This window comes from Nerophis lumbriciformis, linkage group LG04 (assembly GCF_033978685.3).
Source record: "Nerophis lumbriciformis linkage group LG04, RoL_Nlum_v2.1, whole genome shotgun sequence".
In the NCBI taxonomy this organism is placed as follows: Eukaryota; Metazoa; Chordata; class Actinopteri; order Syngnathiformes; family Syngnathidae; genus Nerophis; species Nerophis lumbriciformis.
In genome coordinates this window covers 54,949,685-54,970,000 of record NC_084551.2, presented here as the reverse complement: position 1 = coordinate 54,970,000, position 20,316 = coordinate 54,949,685, and the positions used below count along the sequence as shown (strand labels likewise).

Genomic DNA, 20,316 nt, shown 5'->3' with positions numbered 1-20,316 from the left:
AGCATAGCGCTCTCCTTGGCTTCTCCAGACCCTTTCACGTCTATCACAGGTGCTCAGGGTCAACCTGCTCTCATCTGTGAAAAGCACAGGGCCAATTGCCAATTCTGATGTTCTATGGCAAATGCCAATGGAGGGGGGGGGTTTGGTGGTAGCAGGGGTGTATAATGTAGCCCGGAAGAGTCAGGGCTGCATGGGATTCTGGGTGTTTGTTCTGTTGTGTTTATGTTGTGTTAAGGTGCAGATGTTCTCCCAAAATGTGTTTGTCATTCTTGTTTGGTTTTGGTTCAAAGTGTGGCGCATTATTAGTAAGAGTGTTAAAGTTGTTTTATATGACCACCGTCAGTGAAACCTGTGTGGTTGTTGACCAAGTATGCCTTGCTGTCACGTACGCGTGAATGCAGAAGTTGTATATTGTATAACAAGTGTCGGGCTGGCACGCTGTTAATACAGATTGTAGGGGGCGCCAAATGTTGTACAATCATGGCACACCCTTATTGTAGCTGTAAGGGTGAAAATCGGTGAGAGTTTTCTGCGAGAGGCACTGAAATCCGGAAGTCTCACGGGAAAATTGGGGGGTTCAGCAAGTAAGCTGCTGAGCCGCATCAAAGTGATCAAAGAGCCGCGGGTTGCCGACCCCTGCTCTAGCTAAAGCCAACACTTGTGGAAAAACAGTTAAAAAAGATCAAGAGGGAGGAACTTGAAATGGCCTCCACCTGCAAAACCAGTCCTGTTTTGGGGGCCATCTCGTTGTTGCCCCTCTAGTGCACCTGTTGTTAATTCCATCAACATCAATGCAGCTGAAACTGATTAACAACCCCCTCTGCCACATACCTGATCAAAACCTTATCAGAAAAGTGCACTTGAATTCATGCCATACCCTGATAAAAAACTGTTCCTTAAATTTTTTTGAGCAGTGTATATATATATATATATATATATATATGCATTTCTTCAGGCTATAAAATGAAAAGTAGAAAGAACAGCATGTCTTCTTCCTCTGGTTGACTTTTAAAGAAGCGTGGTCACACAAACAAAGGACATTGCAGCTTTTTGCAGACGTGAAATGGCGTCTGGTAAATGAAATATGACAACGACGATAGCTGGTGTGAGCATTAATAATACGGGTCGACGACAAAAAAATGGTGCAGTTCTTCGTCACTGAAACAAGACAACAGAAAAGGAGGCATTAAAAATATTCCATACTTTCATCTTTTCTCACTGGAACAAAATGTGTTTTTTTTTTCAATGGCATGATCACATTTGATTCTTCCTCAAAAGTAATAAATTATGTTTAAATTACGTGAAATAGTTTGACCGCCTGAAATGTCATTTTCAGTCAATGATTAAAAAAACAAAAAGATCTTCATGCACTCTTGTCATTTCAAGGATGGTTTGTCTTCATTGAAGAGGAGGAGGCGGCAGGTGTGTCAGACACCTGCTCACCAATCATCAGGACTGGAAGATGAAGAGGAAAATAAATACATCTATATTTCCATCCCCCATTTTCAAAGTGTGGGGAATTACTGAAATGCTTTTGGACAAATACGACGTTTGTGAGCAGCAGGTGAGTGGTGACACCCCCTCAAAGGAGGAAAGGATTCGTGCTGGCCCCCGTCATTGTCCCCGCGCCCCCCACTGGTCCTTCGCCGCCGCTAGGTCCGCCCAAAATCAGCTGAGGGGCGCCCCCTGCTGGGGCCAGCATGGGAGAGAGCCCGCCGTAGCTCGCGGCCATGGGGCTGGCCTGCTGCATCATGCCCAGTCCCAGACCCGGGGCGCCCAGGCCCACGCTCAGGGGACCCAGGCCCATGCCGGGGGGTGCCAGGCCCAGCATGGGGTTGGGGGGCACGGGGCTGCTGCGGAGGGCGCTGAGGCCCAGCGACGAGGGCTGAGGCGAGATGGTGGCGCTGAAGGGGTTGGAGGAGGCCGGCGTCGGGGACACGCCGCGGCTGGAGATGGCACTGCCGGGGGTCACGGCTGTGCCGGGAGCGGGGGAGGAGCCTGGGGGGCGGAGGGAGAAGATGGTCGCCTTCATTTTTCCCAAACAAACACAAAGCCAATGCGACAAGAACAGAGGAAAGCAAACCTTTTTGAACTTGGAAAATGGTAGAGTGATTGTTAAAGGAGAACATTATCACAATTTCAGAATGGTTAAAACCATTAAAAATCAGTTCCCAGTGGCTTATTTTATTTTTCGAAGTTTTTTTTTTAAATTTTACCCATCACGCAATATCCTTAAAAAAAGCTTCAAAGTGCCTGATTTTAACCACCCGTCCATTTTCCTGTGACGTCACATAGTGAAGCCAACACAAACAAACATGGCGGAAAGAACAGCAAGCTATAGCGACATTAGCTCGGATTCAGACTCGGATTTCAGCGGCTTAAGCGATTCAACAGATTACGAATGTATTGAAACGGATGGTTGTAGTGTGGAGGCAGGTAGCGGAAACGAAATTGAAGAAGAAACTGAAGCTATTGAGCCATATCGGTTTGAACCATATGCAAGCGAAACCGACGAAAACGACACGACAGCCAGCGACACGGGAGAAAGCGAGGACGAATTCGGCAATCGCCTTCTAACTAACGATTGGTATGTGTTTGTTTGGCATTAAAGGAAACTAACAACTATGAACTAGGTTTACATCATATGAAATACATTTGGCAACAACATGCACTTTGAGAGTGCAAACAGCCCAATTTTTATCAATTAATATATTCTGTAGACATACCCTCATGTCAGCAGGGCAGGGAAGCTAGGGTCGATATTCTTCTCTTGATCATCTTCGGTGGCATAAGGGACGGTGTGAGCCAAGACATCCAGGGGGTTTAGCTCGCTCGTCTGCCGGAACAAACTGCCGCCATTGCTTGCCGTGCTACCGAGGTCCTTTGTCCCTGAATTGCTCACACACTCCGGCAGATTCAATGGGGGTCTGGCGGCAGATTTCTTTGACTTTATCGTTGGAAATGCATCTGCTTTGAGTGTCGCAGGATATCCACACATTCTTGCCATCTCTGTCGTAGCATAGCTTTCGTCGGTAAAGTGTGCGGAACAAACGTCCAATTTCTTGCCACTTTGGCATCTTTGGGCCACTGGTGCAACTTGAATCCGTCCCTGTTCGTGTTGTTACACCCTCCGACAACACACCGACGAGGCATGATGTCTCCAAGGTACGGAAAACAGTCGAAAAAACGGAAAATAACAGAGCTGATTTGACTCGGTGTTTGAGAAAATGGCGGATTGCTTCCCGATGCGACGTCCCGATGTGACGTCATCGCTCCGAGAGCGAATATTTAATTCGCCAAAATTCACCCATTTAGAGTTCGGAAATCGGTTAAAAAAATATATGGTCTTTTTTCTGCAACATCAAGGTATATATTGACGCTTACATAGGTCTGGTGATAATGTTCCCCTTTAAAGTACCCATGATTGTCACACACACACTAGTTGTGGCGAAATTATTCTCTGCATTTGACCCATCACCCTTGATCCCCCCTGGGAGGTGAGGGGAGCAGTGAGCAGCAGCGGTGGCCACGCGCAGAAATTATTTTTGGTGATTTCACCCCCAATTCCAACCCTTGATGCTGAGCAAACGGTAATGGCTCCCATTTTTTATAGTCTTCAGTAAGACTCGGCCAGGGGTTTGAACTCACGACCTACCCATCTCAGGGCGGACACTCTAACCACTAGGCCACTGTCCAGGGTGAGGAGAGTGGAACGGTGCAAATCGGATGAGAAATGTGGGATATGCCGAAGTTTGCATATTCAATCATTCAAAGTTGACTTACCGTATTTTTCGGACTATAAGTCGCAGTTTTTTTCCATAGTTTGGCCGGGGGTGCGACTTATACCCAGGAGCGACTTATGTGTGAAATGATTAACACATTAGCGTAAAATATCAAATAATATTATTTATCTCATTCACGTAAGAGACTAGACGTATAAGATTTCATGGGATTTAGCGATTAGATTGTTTGGTAAACGTATAGCATGTTCTATATGTTATAGTTATTTGAATGACTCTAACCATAATATGTTACGTTAACATAGCAGTTGGTTATTTATGCCTCATATAACGTACACTTATTCAGCCTGTTGTTCACTATTCTTTATTTATTTTAAATTACCTTTTAAATGTCTATTCTTGATGTTGGGTTTTATCAAATACATTTCCCCCAAAAATGCGACTTATACTCCAGTGCGACTTATATGTTTTTTCCTTCTTTATTATGCATTATCGGCCGGTGCGACTTATACTCCGAAAAATACGGTATATAGCCCTTAATCACAAATGTCTCAAAGGGCTGCACAAGCCACGACGACATTCTCGGCTCAGATCCCACATCAGGGCAAGGAAAAAACCGCAACCCAACGGGAACAAGGAGAAACCTGGGAAGGGACCGCAGATGTGGGGTTTGGTTGTCGATGGTGAGAAATTCCGGGAATTTTGGGAAAGGGAAAACACGTTCTGCCTTCGACATCTCGGGTGAGTAGTGTGTGGATGGTTGAAACTTCCCAATCGGGTAAAAAAAAAAAGGCGTTACATTTTGGGCATTGTAGAACTTTGAATTCATTTGAATGGGAATTTCCTGGAAATTTGGGAATACCGGGAACCTTAAAAAAATATTGATACTAGCACAATTGTCCTAGGTGGTATTATGGGTGTCTGTTGGAACTTTTTGAATCGGTTGAAAAATGTGTTAACAGTTTGAATTGAGAATGGAATTTCGGAATTCCTGGAATTTCTCGAAAACCGGGAATTTGCACGGAAAAAAAACTCTGATAACTTTTCTTGTCCCAACTTAGAGGAATGTTTTGATGGTGGAACAGTCGGAATTGGTTGAAAAATGTGGACTGTGAAAACTTTCTAGGAAGAGGTGAAAATAGGGCTTTGGAAAACCAGGAATTCCTGGAATTTTAAAAAATGTGATTGTCCAAGGTGAGTGGAATGTGTGGATGGAAAACGGTTCTAATCGGTTGAGAAATGTGGGAGTTGTGCAAGTCCAAACATGGCCCATTCATTTTGGGCATTGTAGAACTTTGAATTCCTTGGAATGGGAATTTTTTGGGAAAACTGGGAACTTTTACAAATATTGATACTAGCACAATTGTCCTAGGTGACATGAACGGGTGCGTGTTGGAACTTTTTGAATTGGTTGAAAAATGTTGACGTGTTAACAGTTTGAATTGAAAATGGAATTTCGGAATTCCGTGAAAACCGGGAATTTGAAAGGAAAAAAAAAACCCTGATAACTTTTCTTGTCCCAACTTAGAGGAATGTTTTGATGGTGGAACGGTCGGAATTGGTTGAAAAATGTGGACTGTTAAAATAGGGCTTTGGAAAACAAGGAATTCCTGGAATTTTTTAAAATGTGATTGTCCGAGGTGAGTGGAATGTGTGGATGGGAAACTGTTCGAATCAGTTGAGAAATGTGGGAGTTGTGCAAGTCCAAACATGGCCCATTCATTTTGGGCATTGTAGAACTTTAATTCCTTTAGAATGGGAATTTTGGGAAAACCGGGAACTTTTACAAATATTGATACGAGCACAATTGTCGAAATGGCATAAACGAGTGGGTGTTGGAATTTTTCGAATTGGTTGAAAAATTTTGAAGTATTAACAGTTTGAATTGAGAATGGAATTTCGGAATTCTTGGAATTTCTCAAAAACCGGGAATTTGCACGGAAAAAAAACCCTTATAACTTTTCTTGTCCCAACTTAAAGGAATGTTTTGATGGAGAAATGGTCGGAATTGGTTGAAAAATGTGAACTGTGAAAGCTTTCCAAGAAGAGGTGAAAATAGGGCTTTGGAAAACCAGGAATTCTGGGAATTCCTGGAATTTTTAAAAATGTGATTGTCCGAGGTGAGTGGAATGTGTGGATGGGAAACGGTTTGAATCAGTTGAGAAATGTGGGAGTTGTGCACGTCCAAAAATGGCCCATTCATTTTGGGCATTGTAGAACTTTGAATTCCTTTGAATGGGAATATTTTGGGAAAACTGGGAACTTTTACAAATATTGATACTAGCACAATTGTCCTAGATGACATGAACGGGTGCGTGTTGGAATTTTTCTAATCGGTTGAAAAATGTTGACGTGTTAACAGTTTGAATTGAGAATGGAATTTCGGAATTCCTGGAATATCGCGAAAAACGGGAATTTGTACGGAAGAAAAACCCTGATAACTTTTCTTGTCCCAACTTAAGAGGAATGTTTTGATGGTGGAATGGTCGGAATTGGTTGAAAAATGTGGACTGTGAAAGCTTTCCAGGAAGAGGTGAAAATAGGGCTTTGGAAAACCAGGAATTCTGGGGATTCCTGGAATTTTTAAAAATGTGATTGTCCAAGGTGAGTGGAATGTATGGATGGAAAACGGTTTGAATCGGTTGAGAAATGTGGGCGTTGTGCAAGTCCAAACATGGCCCATTCATTTTGGGCATTGTAGAACTTTGAATTCCTTGGAATGGGAATTTTTTGGGAAAACTGGGAACTTTTAGAAAATATTGATACTAGCACAATTGTCCTAGGTGACATGAACGGGTGCGTGTTGGAACTTTTTGAATTGGTTGAAAAATGTTGACGTATTAACAGTTTGAATTGAAAATGGAATTTCGGAATTCCTGGAATTTCGTGAAAACCGGGAATTTGTACGGGAAAAAAACCCTGATAACATTTCTTGTCCCAACTTACAGGAATGTTTTGAAGGCGGAACGGTTGGAATTGGTTGAAAAATGTGGACTGTGAAAACTTTTTAGGAAGAGGTGAAAATAGGGCTTTGGAAAACCAGGAATTCCCAGAATTCCTGGAATTAAAAAAAATGTGATTGTCCGAGGTGAGTGGAATGTGTGGATGGAAAACGGTTCGAATCGGTTGAGAAATGTGGGCGTAGTGGCCGAGGATGTCGTTGTGGCTTGTGCAGCCCTTTGAGACACTCGTGATTTAGGGCTATATAAATAAACATTGATTGATTGATTGATTTTGGACAATTCCATGGGATGGCACTTCAAGTTCATACGTGAGTAAAGGCAGGTGGCCAAATACTTTTGGCAAAATAGTGTATAATCAAATCTCTCAAATGGAATTTATGACAAGCAGCATTTTTCAGACCTGCACGTCAATAAAGTACTTGTTACTCTACAGGAGACTGAGGGCAGCAGGGGTCCACGGTCACCTGGTCTCGGAGGGAACTGACCTGGGTTCTGGAGGAAGGGGTTGTGTGCCGACTGCGAGGAGATGGAAGGAGGCGGCGGCTGCTTGGGTTTGGGCTTGGACGACACCAGCGAGTCCAGGTCCACCAGAGACGCGTTGGGCCCCAGGAAGGACTCGGGTGTCTTGCGGACCGGTAGCGAGGAGCCCAGGGAGGACAGGTCAAAGGGCACGGGCGAGGCGGTGCTGTTGCAGCCCGTCGCCGACGACTCCAGTCTCTCTGGGTCTCCTGCCAAATGAAGGAGGCCGCGTCAGTACAAAAACAAGACAATTAAAGTGACTTTTGAATGATAGCAATATTTGTTCAACATAATACAAACCCTGTTTCCATATGAGTTGGGAAATTGTGTTAGATGTGAATATAAACGGAATACAATGATTTGCAAATCATTTTCAAGCCATATTCAGTTGAATATGCTACAAAGACAACATATTTGATGTTCAAACTCATAAACTTTATTTTTTTTTTGCAAATAATAATTAACTTAGAATTTCATGGCTGCAACACGTGACAAAGTAGTTGGGAATGGGCATGTTCACCACTGTGTTACATGGCCTTTCCTTTTAACAACACTCGGTAAACGTTTGGGAACTGAAGAGACACATTTTTCAAGCTTCTCAGGTGGAATTCTTTCCCATTCTTGCTTGATGTACAGCTTAAGTTGTTCAACAGTCCGGGGGTCTCCGTTGTGCTATTTTAGGCTTCATAATGCGCCACACATTTTCAATGGGAGACAGGTCTGGACTACAGGCAGGCCAGTCTAGTACCCGCACTCTTTTACTATGAAGCCACGTTGATGTAACACGTGGCTTGGCATTGTCTTGCTGAAATAAGCAGGGGCGTCCATGGTAACGTTGCTTGGATGGCAACATATGTTGCTCCAAAACCTGTATGTACCTTTCAACATTAATGGCGCCTTCACAGATGTGTAAGTTACCCATGTCTTGGGCACTAATACACCCCCATACCATCACACATGCTGCCTTTTACACTTTGCGCCTATAACAATCCGGATGGTTCTTTTCCTCTTTGGTCCGGAGGACACGACGTCCACAGTTTCCAAAAACAATTTGAAATGTGGACTCCTCAGACCACAGAACACTTTTCCACTTTGTATCAGTCCATCTTAGATGAGCTCAGGCCCAGCGAAGCCGACGGCGTTTCTGGGTGTTGTTGATTAACGGTTTTCGCCTTGCATAGGAGAGTTTTAACTTGCACAGATGTAGCGACCAACTGTAGTTACTGACAGTGGGTTTCTGAAGTGTTCCTGAGCCCATGTGGTGATATCCTTTACACACTGATGTCGCTTGTTGATGCAGTACAGCCTGAGGGATCGAAGGTCACGGGCTTAGCTGCTTACGTGCAGTGATTTCTCCAGATTCTCTGAACCCTTTGATGATATTACGGAGCGTAGATGGTGAAATCCCTAAATTCCTTGCAATAGCTAGTTGAGAAAGGTTTTTCTTAAACTGTTCAACAATTTGCTCACACATTTGTTGACAAAGTGGTGACCCTCGCCCCATCCTTGTTTGTGAATGACTGAGCATTTCATGGAATCTACTTTTATACCCAATCATGGCACCCACCTGTTCCCAATGTGCCTGTTTACCTGTGGGATGTTCCAAATAAGTGTTTGATGAGCATTCCTCAACTTTATCAGTATTTATTGCCACCTTTCCCAACTTCTTTGTCACGTGTTGCTGGCATCAAATTTTAAACTTAATGATTTGCAAAAAAAAAAAGTTTATCAGTTTGAACATGAAATATGTTGTCTTTGTAGTGCATTCAATTGAATATGGGTTGAAAAGGATTTGCAAATCATTGTATTCCGTTTATATTTACATCTAACACAATTCCCCAACTCATATGGAAACGAGGTTTGTAACATCCCTCCACGACTGAGGCAAGTCAAGTTACACCTTTTCATAAAAAACTCCTTCCTCGTGGACCACAGCATTGCAAGAAGAAAAAGCAGGCTTTGCTACACATTTTAAAATCTACCAACTTGGTTACAGGCATGAGAAGCCAAGGGAGATACAAGTTTGGTTATTTTGTTGTTCTTCAGTAAATATTTGGTTATTTTGTTGTTCTTCAGTAAATATTTGGTTATTTTGTTGTTCTTCAGTAAATATGCTGATCTGGCGTCATGCTTAAGTACAATGTTAGCATGTAGCTCACATTGCTATGCTAGTGTTAGCAACCTGGCATGATGTTAAAATATAATACTGTATAGCTTCATAGCTATGCTAGCGTTGCTAACCTATCAGTTGTTTAATTTAATGTTAGCTTGTAGCTCATTTAGCTAACCAAACGCGATGTTCAAATGTAATGTTAGCATGTAGCTTACGCAGCTATCCTTGTGTTTCTATCTAACCATGTCAAAATGAATGTTAACATGCAGCTCACGTCTCTCTGCAAGTGTTGCTAACCTAGCATTATGTTATAATATAATGTTAACATGTAGCTGACCAAGCTATTCTAATTTTGCTAACCTAGAATGATGGTAGACTGTAATGTTTGCATGTAGCTGACATACTTATAGTAATGTTGCTAACCTAACATGATGCTAAAATATAATGTTGACATCATGTAGCTCACATAGAAATAAAAGTGTCGCTAACCTAGAATGATGGGTAACATTTTATATTAGCATGTAGCCCACGGGGCTGCTTGTGTTGCTAACCAAAAAACGATGTTTGAATGTAATGTTAGCATGTAGCTTACGCAGCTAATTTTGCTAGCCGAGAATGATGTATGTATGCTTGTGTTTTGTTACTAAACATGTTCAAATCAATGTTTGCATGTAGCTCACATAGCTATGCTTGTGTTGCAACCCAAACACGATGTTCAAATATAAAGTTTGCGCGTAGATTACGGAGCTAATTTTGCTAGCCGAGAATGATGGTAAAGTGTAATGTTAGCATGTAGCTGACATACCAATGTTGCTAACCTAACATGATGTTAAATATGTTAACATGTAGCTCACATAGATATACTAGTGTCGCTAACCTAAAATAATGGTAAAATTTTATGTTAGCGAGTAATTACGCAGCTATGCTTGTATTGCTAACTAAAAATGAATGTTAGCATGCAGCTCACATCAAAATGCAAGTGTTGCTAACCTAGCATTATGTTAAAATGTAATGTTAGCATGTAGCTGACCATACTATGCTATTTCTGCTAACTATAAATTTAAAAATGAATGTTAGCATGCAGCTCACATCAAAATGCAAGTGTTGCTAACTTAGCATTATGTTAAAATGTAATGTTAGCATGTAGCTGACCATACTATGCTAATTCTGCTAACTAAACATTTACAAATGAATGTTAGCATGCAGCTCACATCAAAATGCAAGTGTTGCTAACTTAGCATTATGCTAAAATGTAATGTTAGCATGTAGCTGACCATACTATGCTAATTCTGGTAACTAAAAATTTAAAAATGAATGTTAGCATGCAGCTCACATCAAAATGCAAGTGTTGCTAACTTAGCATTATGTTAAAATGTAATGTTAGCATGTAGCTGACCATACTATGCTAATTCTGCTTGCCAAAAATGATAGTAGAATCAGAATCAGAATCAGCTTTATTGTCATTACGCAAGGTAACGAGATTGAGGCCATTCCATACAGTGCGATGTGTGCATGCTAGAAAAACAATGTGCAAATATATAAAAATTAAAAAAATGTAGAAGTGCAATGAATATGGTGTGAAATGAATATATACATGAAAAAACAAAACAAAAACAGGGTGGTTGGTGGAATGGGTTATTGCACCGAAGAGAAGGCAGTTATGAGGGACAATGGGGCAGTCCGTTCAGGATGGTTATGGCCCTGGGGAAGAAGCTGTTCTTTAGCCTGTTTGTTTTGGTTTTAATGCACCTGTAGCGCTTCCCAGAGGGCAGCAGGTGGAACAGGTCAGAGCCAGGGTGGGTGCTGTCCTTGATGATGGCACTGGCTCTGTTGAGGCAGCGGGAGGTGTAGATGTCCGTCAGAGAGGGGAGAGGGCGGCCGATGATCTTCTGAGCCGTCTTGACCACTCTTTGCAGCCTCTCCCTGTCTGCTGCAGTGCAGCTGCCGTACCATACCGTAATACAGTAGGTCAGCAGGCTCTCGATGGACGAGCGGTAGAAGGTCAGCAGCAGGTCAGGCTTCAGGTTGTACTTCCCGAGGACTCTAAGGAAGTGTAGCCGCTGCTGAGCCTTCTTGATGATTGATGTGGTGTTGACTGTCCAGGAGAAGTCATTAGAGATGTGGACTCCAAGGTACCTGAAGGTGTGGACCCTCTCTACACGCTCGCCGTTGATGTAGAGGGGGGCAGGGTCGGTGCTGCTCCTCCTGAAGTCGACGATGATCTCTCTGGTCTTGCTGGTGTTGAGAGCGAGGTTGTTCTCCGAAGACCAGGCCGTCAGCTTCAGGACCTCCTCTCTGTAGGCAGCCTCGTCACCCCTGGAGATGAGCCCGACCACTGTGGTATCGTCGGCGAACTTGACGGTAAGGTTGTCACTGTGGGCCGGACTGCAGTCATGGGTGTAAAGGCAGTAGAGGAGGGGGCTCAGCACACAGCCCTGTGGGGAGCCGATGCTCAGCGTGCGGGAGGATGAGAGGTGCGGGCCAAGTCTCACATTCTGGGGTCGGTCCGTTAGGAAGTCCCTTATCCAGGCGTTTGTGAGAGGGGGGAGGCCAAGAGTGTCCAGTTTATTGCAGAGTCTGTCCGGGATTATTGTATTGAAGGCAGAGCTATAGTCCACAGAGAGCATCCGGACGTAGCTCTGCTGCTGCTCCAGGTGGTTCAGAGCAGAGTGGAGAGCAACAGCGATGGCGTCCTCTGTGGACCTGTTCGCCCGGTATGCGAACTGGTGGGGGTCGAAGTCTGGAGGGATATGGTCCTTGATGTGCTGGAGAACAAGTCGCTCGAAGCACTTCATGATTACCGGAGTGAGGGCCACTGGTCGGTAATCATTCAGGCTGGTGATGGGAGACTTCTTCGGCACCGGGATTATTGTAGATGACTTCAGGCAGGATGGGATGACTGCCTGAGCCAGGGAGAGGTTGAAGATCCTGGTGAGGGGGGGAGCGAGCTGGTGGGCGCACGTCCTGAGCACCTTTCCAGGTACTCCGTCTGGTCCGGTAGCCTTCCTGGGGTTCACAGCCAGGAGCACTCGTCTGACACTGTGCTCCTGTACAGTGAGTGGAGTGGCACCGGAGCCCGGTGGGGGCGGGGGCAGGGCTGGAGCAGATGAGTGTCGCTGGGGGGTTTCGAAACGGGCAAAGAAACAGTTAAGCTCCTCTGCCAGTGTCGCACTCTGATCCGCAGTTGTCATATTGCAGCCTCTGAAGTTCGTGATGTCATGAATGCCCCGCCACACCTCCCGTGAGTTTTTGCTGGACAGATGGGACTCTATGCACCTCCTGTGGTCCGCCTTTGCTTTTTTAGTCCCTCTCTTCAGGTCGGCTCTAGCAACACTGTACAGTGCCCTGTCCCCTGACCTGAAGGCTGCGTCGCGGGCCCTGAGGAGTGTGCGGACCTGGCTGGTCATCCAGGGTTTCTTGTTGGGGTAAACCCGGATGGTTTTTTCCACAGAAACATTCCCGATGCAGAACTTTATGTAGTCCAGCACCGTTCCTGTGGCTGTCTCCAGCTCCTGTTGTTGGAAGAGGTCCCAGTCTGTGTGTTGGAAGCAGTCCTGAAGTTTGGGGAGTGCATCGTCAGGCCAGGTCATAACAGTCTTTGTGATAGGCCTGGCCTGGCGTCTGATGGGGGTGTAGGTAGGAGAGAGCAGGAGGGAAAGATGATCTGACTGTCCAAGCTGGGGGAGGGGTGTAGCTCTGTACGCGTGCTTTATGTTGGTATACACGTGGTCCAGGGTGTTCTTGCCCCTTGTAGAACACTTCACGTGCTGGTAGAACTTAGGGAGTACAGTCTTCAGATTGGCCTTATTAAAATCCCCTGCTATGATATGAACACCGTCGGGGTGGGCCCGCTGCTGTTCGTTGACGGTGTTCAGCAGAAGAGAGAGCGCTGTGTTTACTTTGGCGTCCGGTGGAATATACACAGCCGTGATGATAACAACAGACAGCTCTCTCGGGAGAAAAAAAGGCCGACATCTAACAGACATGTACTCCACGTCCGGGCAACAGTGCTGTTCAGTGATTGTCCCGTTGTTGCACCAGTTCTCATGCACGTAGATACAGAGCCCCCCTCCTCTGCTCTTACCGGAGTCCTTAGTTCTGTCCCGGCGGAGAAGAGTGCGTCTGGTAGAGATGCGCGGATAGGCAATTATTTCATCCGCAACCGCGTCAGAAAGTCGTCAACCATCCGCCATCCACCCGATGTAACGTTTGATCAGAACTGCATCCGCCCACCATCCGCCCGTTGTTATATATCTAATATTAATAAAAAAATTTAAAAAAGGGTGAAAACTACGCGAATTGCACCTTGTGCAGACAAGATTTTTCGATCGGACACGGAGGAATTAGCGATGTAAAAGACCACGTTGGGACAAAAAAACACAAGTCTAATGCCGTTGCTAGCGATACAAGTGGAAAACTTTCAACGTTTTTTGTCGCCCAAACAGATTCTTTGGATGTGATAAATGCCGAAGTTTTATTTACGGAGGCAATAATTGAGCATGGACTTCCAATCGCACTGGCTGATCACATGGGACAGTTAATAATGTAATGCAACCTTTAAAAATCATTACGCGGTGATCGCGATCCCAAAAATAAACTTTTCTTGCATGATAATGTCCAGAAAAATTCGCTTTATATTACTATAGAGTCCTTTTAACGAATGAGTTTGACGGTTTATCACAAACCTTAAATGAAAGAAGTCCTTTGTTCTCCTGCACCATGCATGCGCAATCCTGTCGGCTGTATTTCACAGCACGACATACTGTAAAAAGTGTTTATACTATTTATACTTTCAATTAACAAATTGAAGTCTTGTGAAAGGTTGACAGGATAACTGGCATTAACTGTCAAAATAATTTCAAACTATTGAAGTTAGCTTACAGAATAAACATGTCAATCAACCCATATGATTTTTGCTGTAATATTTTTGTTTTGAAAAGTCACTGTGACTGATAGAAAAGTGATGGTTTTAGCAACATTTTAACCTGTCTGAATGCTAATAGTCATTTTGCGTCGGGGGGCGAAGCCCTGAACCCTCCACCAGGACTTTGTCCTGGACCTACCGGGGCCTGCGGCCCTTGGACCCTGGCTACTAGGTTTTTCTGATTTAAAAGTTGGCAGGTATGGTGAGGTTATAAAGCTTTTGCCTGTTAAAGAAAGGAGACTGATCCAATGCACAGACATTCGCGTGCCACGCTGTCACGACCCAGACGCACACCAGTGCGCAATCATATGGGAGCCGCGCTGAGCGCACCTCCAAGCGCGTCTCGCTGCCGGCGACGGCCAGATATGGGCCCACGCTCCAGCGCCATCCATTTTCAGGGCTAGTTGATTCGGCAGGTGGGTTGTTACACACTCCTTAGCGGGTTCCAACTTCCATGGCCACCGTCCTGCTCTCTATATCAAACAGGGTGAGCCCCACCCCTTTCATGAGCGCACTACGCGCGGAGTGACCCCTGTTACGCGCCCCCGGCAACAGGGGTGGCAAGCAGGTAAGCTGCGCGGGCGGAGCGCGCGGAGTGACCCATGTTACGAGCCCCCGGCCACGGGGGTGGCGGGCAGGTAAGCTGCTTACCTGCTGCGCGTGACGCCGGCCGCGGCGAAAGCGGACGAGGCGGGGTGTCGGTGCGGTGGGCGCGGTAGTGACCCTGGACGTGCGTCGGGCCCTTCTCGCGGATCGCCTCAGCTACGGCTCCCGGTGGGGCCCTCTCGGGGGAAGGGGCCTCGGTCCCGGACCCCGGCGAGGCGTCCCTTCTCCGCTCCGTAAAAGTGTCCATCTCTTTTCTTTTTTTTTCTTCTGTTGTGGCATATACAGCAGGTGCCTGCTCGTTTTTCGTATGTGGGTAACAACATTTAACTATGTATATATATTTCCCAATTGGTTTAACTGCCACCCGCAAAAAAAAAAAAAAAAAAAAAAAAAAAATTAATCCGCCCGACCCGACCCGCGAGCGGATAAAATCTTAGTTTTTTTAATTTCATCCGCCCGATCCGCGGATAATCCGCGGACTCCGCGGTTGTGTCCGCAAACCGCGCATCTCTAGCGTCTGGCTAGCTGCATGCTAGCATCGGGTATTTCCGGGTGAAGCCAGGTTTCGGTGATAATCATAGCACAACAGTCCCGAACATAGCGGTTTCCAGCAAGTTGTAACTCCAGGTCGTCCATCTTCTGTACAAGGGATCTGGCATTAGAGAGGAACAGGCTCGGTAGAGGTGGCTTGTGGGGTTGTTTCCTAAGCCTGAGCAAGACGCCGGACCTGCGGCCACGCTTCTGCTTCCTCTCCCTCCTCCGTCTGCGCCGTCTCCCAGACCCGACAACAAACCACGGAGCCCTGTGCTCTCGCTATGTCATCTGGGATGTTGTGCTCGTGGTGAAAGTCGCTCGAAACAGATATCTGGTGCGAGTTACCGATATCCAAGAGTGACTGGCGGGTGTACCGGGTGTTTGCAGTACAGGTGGTGCACAAAAGGAAAAAAAACATGAAGAAAAGAAGGAAGAAAGAGCACTGAAACGGAGAGCCGTAAGCCGCTGCGTCTATGCGCGCCGCCATCTTGGATTTTTTTTTTTTACAGTATAGTGTAATGTTAGCATGTAGCTGACCATACTATGCTAATTCTGCTAACTAAACATTTAAAAATGAATGTTAGCATGCAGCTCACATCAAAATGCAAGTGTTGCTAAATTAGCATTATGCTAAAATGTAATGTTAGCATGTAGCTGACCATACTATGCTAATTCTGTTAACTAAAAATTTAAAAATGAATGTTAGCATGCAGCTCACATCAAAATGCAATTGTTGCTAACTTAGCATTATGTTAAAATGTAATGTTAGCATGTAGCTGACCATACTATGCTAATTCTGCTTGCCAAAAATGATAGTATAGTGTAATGTTAGCATGTAGCTGACCATACTATGCTAATTCTGCTAACTAAACATTTAAAAATGAATGTTAGCATGCAGCTCACATCAAAATGCAAGTGTTGCTAACCTAGCATTATGTTAAAATGTAATGTTAGCATGTAGCTGACCATACTATGCTATTTCTGCTAACTATAAATTTAAAAATGAATGTTAGCATGCAGCTCACATCAAAATGCAAGTGTTGCTAACTTAGCATTATGTTAAAATGTAATGTTAGCATGTAGCTGACCATACTATGCTAATTCTGCTAACTAAACATTTACAAATGAATGTTAGCATGCAGCTCACATCAAAATGCAAGTGTTGCTAACTTAGCATTATGCTAAAATGTAATGTTAGCATGTAGCTGACCATACTATGCTAATTCTGTTAACTAAAAATTTAAAAATGAATGTTAGCATGCAGCTCACATCAAAATGCAATTGTTGCTAACTTAGCATTATGTTAAAATGTAATGTTAGCATGTAGCTGACCATACTATGCTAATTCTGCTTGCCAAAAATGATAGTATAGTGTAATGTTAGCATGTAGCTGACCATACTATGCTAATTCTGCTAACTAAACATTTACAAATGAATGTTAGCATGCAGCTCACATCAAAATGCAAGTGTTGCTAACTCAGCATTATGTTAAAATGTAATGTTAGCATGTAGCTGACCATACTATGCTAATTCTGCTTGCCAAAAATGATAGTATAGTGTAATGTTAGCATGTAGCTGACCATACTATGCTAATTCTGCTAACTAAAAATTTAAGAATGAATGTTAGCATGCAGCTCACATCAAAATGCAAGTGTTGCTAACTTAGCATTATGCTAAAATGTAATGTTAGCATGTAGCTGACCATACTATGCTAATTCTGTTAACTAAAAATTTAAAAATGAATGTTAGCATGCAGCTCACATCAAAATGCAATTGTTGCTAACTTAGCATTATGTTAAAATGTAATGTTAGCATGTAGCTGACCATACTATGCTAATTCTGCTTGCCAAAAATGATAGTATAGTGTAATGTTAGCATGTAGCTGACCATACTATGCTAATTCTGCTAACTAAACATTTAAAAATGAATGTTAGCATGCAGCTCACATCAAAGTGCAAGTGTTGCTAACCTAGCATTATGTTAAAATGTAATGTTAGCATGTAGCTGACCATACTATGCTATTTCTGCTAACTATAAATTTAAAAATGAATGTTAGCATGCAGCTCACATCAAAATGCAAGTGTTGCTAACTTAGCATTATGTTAAAATGTAATGTTAGCATGTAGCTGACCATAATATGCTAATTCTGCTAACCAAACATTTAAAAATAAATGTCAGCATGCAGCTCACATCAAAATGCAAGTGTTGCTAACTTAGCATTATGTTAAAATGTAATGTTAGCATGTAGCTGACCATACTATGCTAATTCCGCTTGCCAAAAATGATAGTATAGTGTAATGTTAGCATGAAGCTGACATACTAATGTTGCTAACCTAACATGTTAGATATAATGTTAACATGTAGCTGACCATACTATGCTACTCAGTGGCCTAGTGGTTAGAGTGTCCGCCCTGAGATCGGTAGGTTGTGAGTTCAAACCCCGGCCGAGTCATACCAAAGACTATAAAAATGGGACCCATTACCTCCCTGCTTGGCACTCAGCATCAAGGGTTGGAATTGGGGGTTAAATCACCAAAAATGATTCCCGGGCGCGGCCACCGCTGCTGCTCACTGCTCCCCTCACCTCCCAGGGGGTGATCAAGGGTGATGGGTCAAATGCAGAGAATAATTTCGCCACACCTAGTGTGTGTGTGTGACAATCATTGGTACTTTAACTTTAACTTTAATTCTGCTTGCCAAAAATGATGGTATAGTGTAACGTTAGCATGTAGCTGACATACTAATGTTGCTAACCTAACATGTTAGATATAATGTTAACATGTAGCTTGTGTTGCTAACCAAACCCGATGTTCAAATGTAATGTTTGCATGCAGCTCGATCTGCTATGCTAGTGTTGCTAACCTAGCATTATGTGAAAATGTAATGATAACCAAGAATGATGGCAAAGTGTAATGTTATCATGTAGCGCACATAGCTATGTTAGCGTCACTAATGTTTACGTGCCCGTGTCACACTGCTATTAGGTTTGACAAGTGCACATTAGTGTACCGGTATATGTCAACAAGTACACAATAGGAGACACACAGCTTTAAAGCTGCACACACACAACAATAAAACACTTAGAAACTGCCTACATTCTACACACTTTCAATAAAATATGACGATGCATGTGGAATAGTTCTGGAACTTGCAGTAAGGAGACATTAGTGAGGGGGGTGAAATGTGGGACAAAGACCAGTTCAGTGTACCTGTGCCGTTTGTGTGTTTGCTGGGGCCACTCCACAGGTCAGAGGTGAGTGGGTCAGAGGCCCCATCCTTTGCCCAGGGGTCTACGGGCCCCCCCGAGGAGGAAGTACTGGGTGGCACTGAGGGGCCCCAGGGGTCGACACTGGGGGGTGTGACAGCTACAGGTGGGGGAGGGGGTAGGAGATGCAGGGGGAAGGGGGGTAACAAAACACTTTTCAGGTACAAATCCACAAGTAAGGAGGGAGCAGGAAGCTGGGCTGGTTTCCTAAACAGAGGTTTGTATTTTCTCTCCTACTGTTTACCAACGTGATTAATGGTGAAATAATTGCAAATATAAAACTCTGCTTGGGAAACAGCTGTCAGTGCCCAGTAGAAACAGAAGGATTTGCATCCTTTGACACAGAAGGAGAATGAGTTTAGCATGCACTCAATGACAACATCAACAGGTGGGACGTCCTTGTCGGCTACCTGAGCTTCCCCAGGGGTCCACGTGGTTCACCCTGTTGGACATCTCGCCCCAGGGGCCGGAGGGAGGGGCTATGGAGGGCGGCGGCGGCCCCCCGCCCCAGGGGTCGGCGCTGGCAGGAGAGGCGGGCGAGGCCACGCCCCACGGGTCCGCGGAGGTTGTGCCCCACGGGCCGGACGCGGCGATGGGAAGGGTGGGCGGAGGAGAGGGGCCGGCGGGGATGGCGGCGGCGGGGGGTCCCCAGGGGTCCACAGCACTCAGCTCCATGAGAGCAGTCTGTACAGCACAGATTGTACACTTGTGTTAAATTTAAGGGGTGGCCAAATTGAAAAATGTAATCAAGAGGGGACCATTTTGACATATTTTTTGTTTTCAATACCAATACAATAAATGGTAAATGGGTTATACTTGTATAGCGCTTTTCTACCTTCAAGGTAGCCAAAGCGCTTTGACACTATTACCACATTCACCCACTGATGGAAGCTGCCATGCAAGGCTCTAACCACCACCCATCAGGAGCAAAGACACAACGGACATATTGAGGTTGGTAGAGGTGGGGATTGAACCAGGAACCCTCAGGTTGCTGACACGGCCACTCTCCCAACTGCGCCACGCCGTCCCAATAAATATTGTAACTGTTCATGTTGGTGACTGTTAAAGGTCCCGGGGACCCAAAAAGGTCTTAGTCATTAAAGTGTTAAAAATAAAAAATGTACCGTATTTTTCAGACTATAAGTCGCAGTTTTTTTCATAGTGCGACTTATACTCAGGAGCGACTTATGTGTGAAATTAACACATTACCATAAAATATCAAATAATATTATTGATCTCATTCACGTAAGAGACTAGACGTATAAGATTTCATGGGATTTAGCGATTAGGAGTGACAGATCGTTTGGTAAACGTATAGCATGTTCTATATGTTATAGTTATTTGAATGACTCTTACCATAATATGTTACGTTAACATACCAGTTGGTTATTTATGCCTCATATAACGTACACTTATTCAGCCTGTTGTTCACTATTCTTTATTTATTTTAAATTGCCTTTCAAATGTCTATTCTTGGTGTTGGGTTTGATCAAATACATTTCCCCCAAAAAATGCGACTTATACTCCAGTGCGACTTATATATGTTTTTTTCCTTCTTTATTGTGCATTTTCGGCTGGTGCGACTTATACTCCGAAAAATATGGTACCGTATTTTCCGGGCCATAGGGTACACCAGATCATAGGGCGCACTG

General features: G+C 44.3%; 1 protein-coding gene across 5 annotated transcripts in view; it reads right to left on the bottom strand.

The window, feature by feature from the left end:
* Positions 1-247: 247 nt before the first annotated feature.
* The window catches only part of epn1a (epsin 1a), a 58,387-nt gene continuing 38,318 nt past the window's right edge, over positions 248-20,316 (bottom strand). For 4 of the 5 annotated variants that reach the window (XM_061957396.2, XM_061957395.2, XM_061957399.2 and 1 more), the window contains 4 exons: positions 19,075-19,348; positions 18,609-18,764; positions 7,189-7,431; positions 248-1,998 (listed from right to left, as the gene is read on the bottom strand). In XM_061957396.2, coding sequence (XP_061813380.2) covers positions 1,583-1,998; positions 7,189-7,431; positions 18,609-18,764; positions 19,075-19,348 — 1,089 coding nt within the window. In that variant the 3' untranslated portion in view covers positions 248-1,582. The remainder of the gene's footprint in view (positions 1,999-7,188; positions 7,432-18,608; positions 18,765-19,074; positions 19,349-20,316) is intronic. The other variant, XM_061957402.2, reaches the window with a different exon arrangement.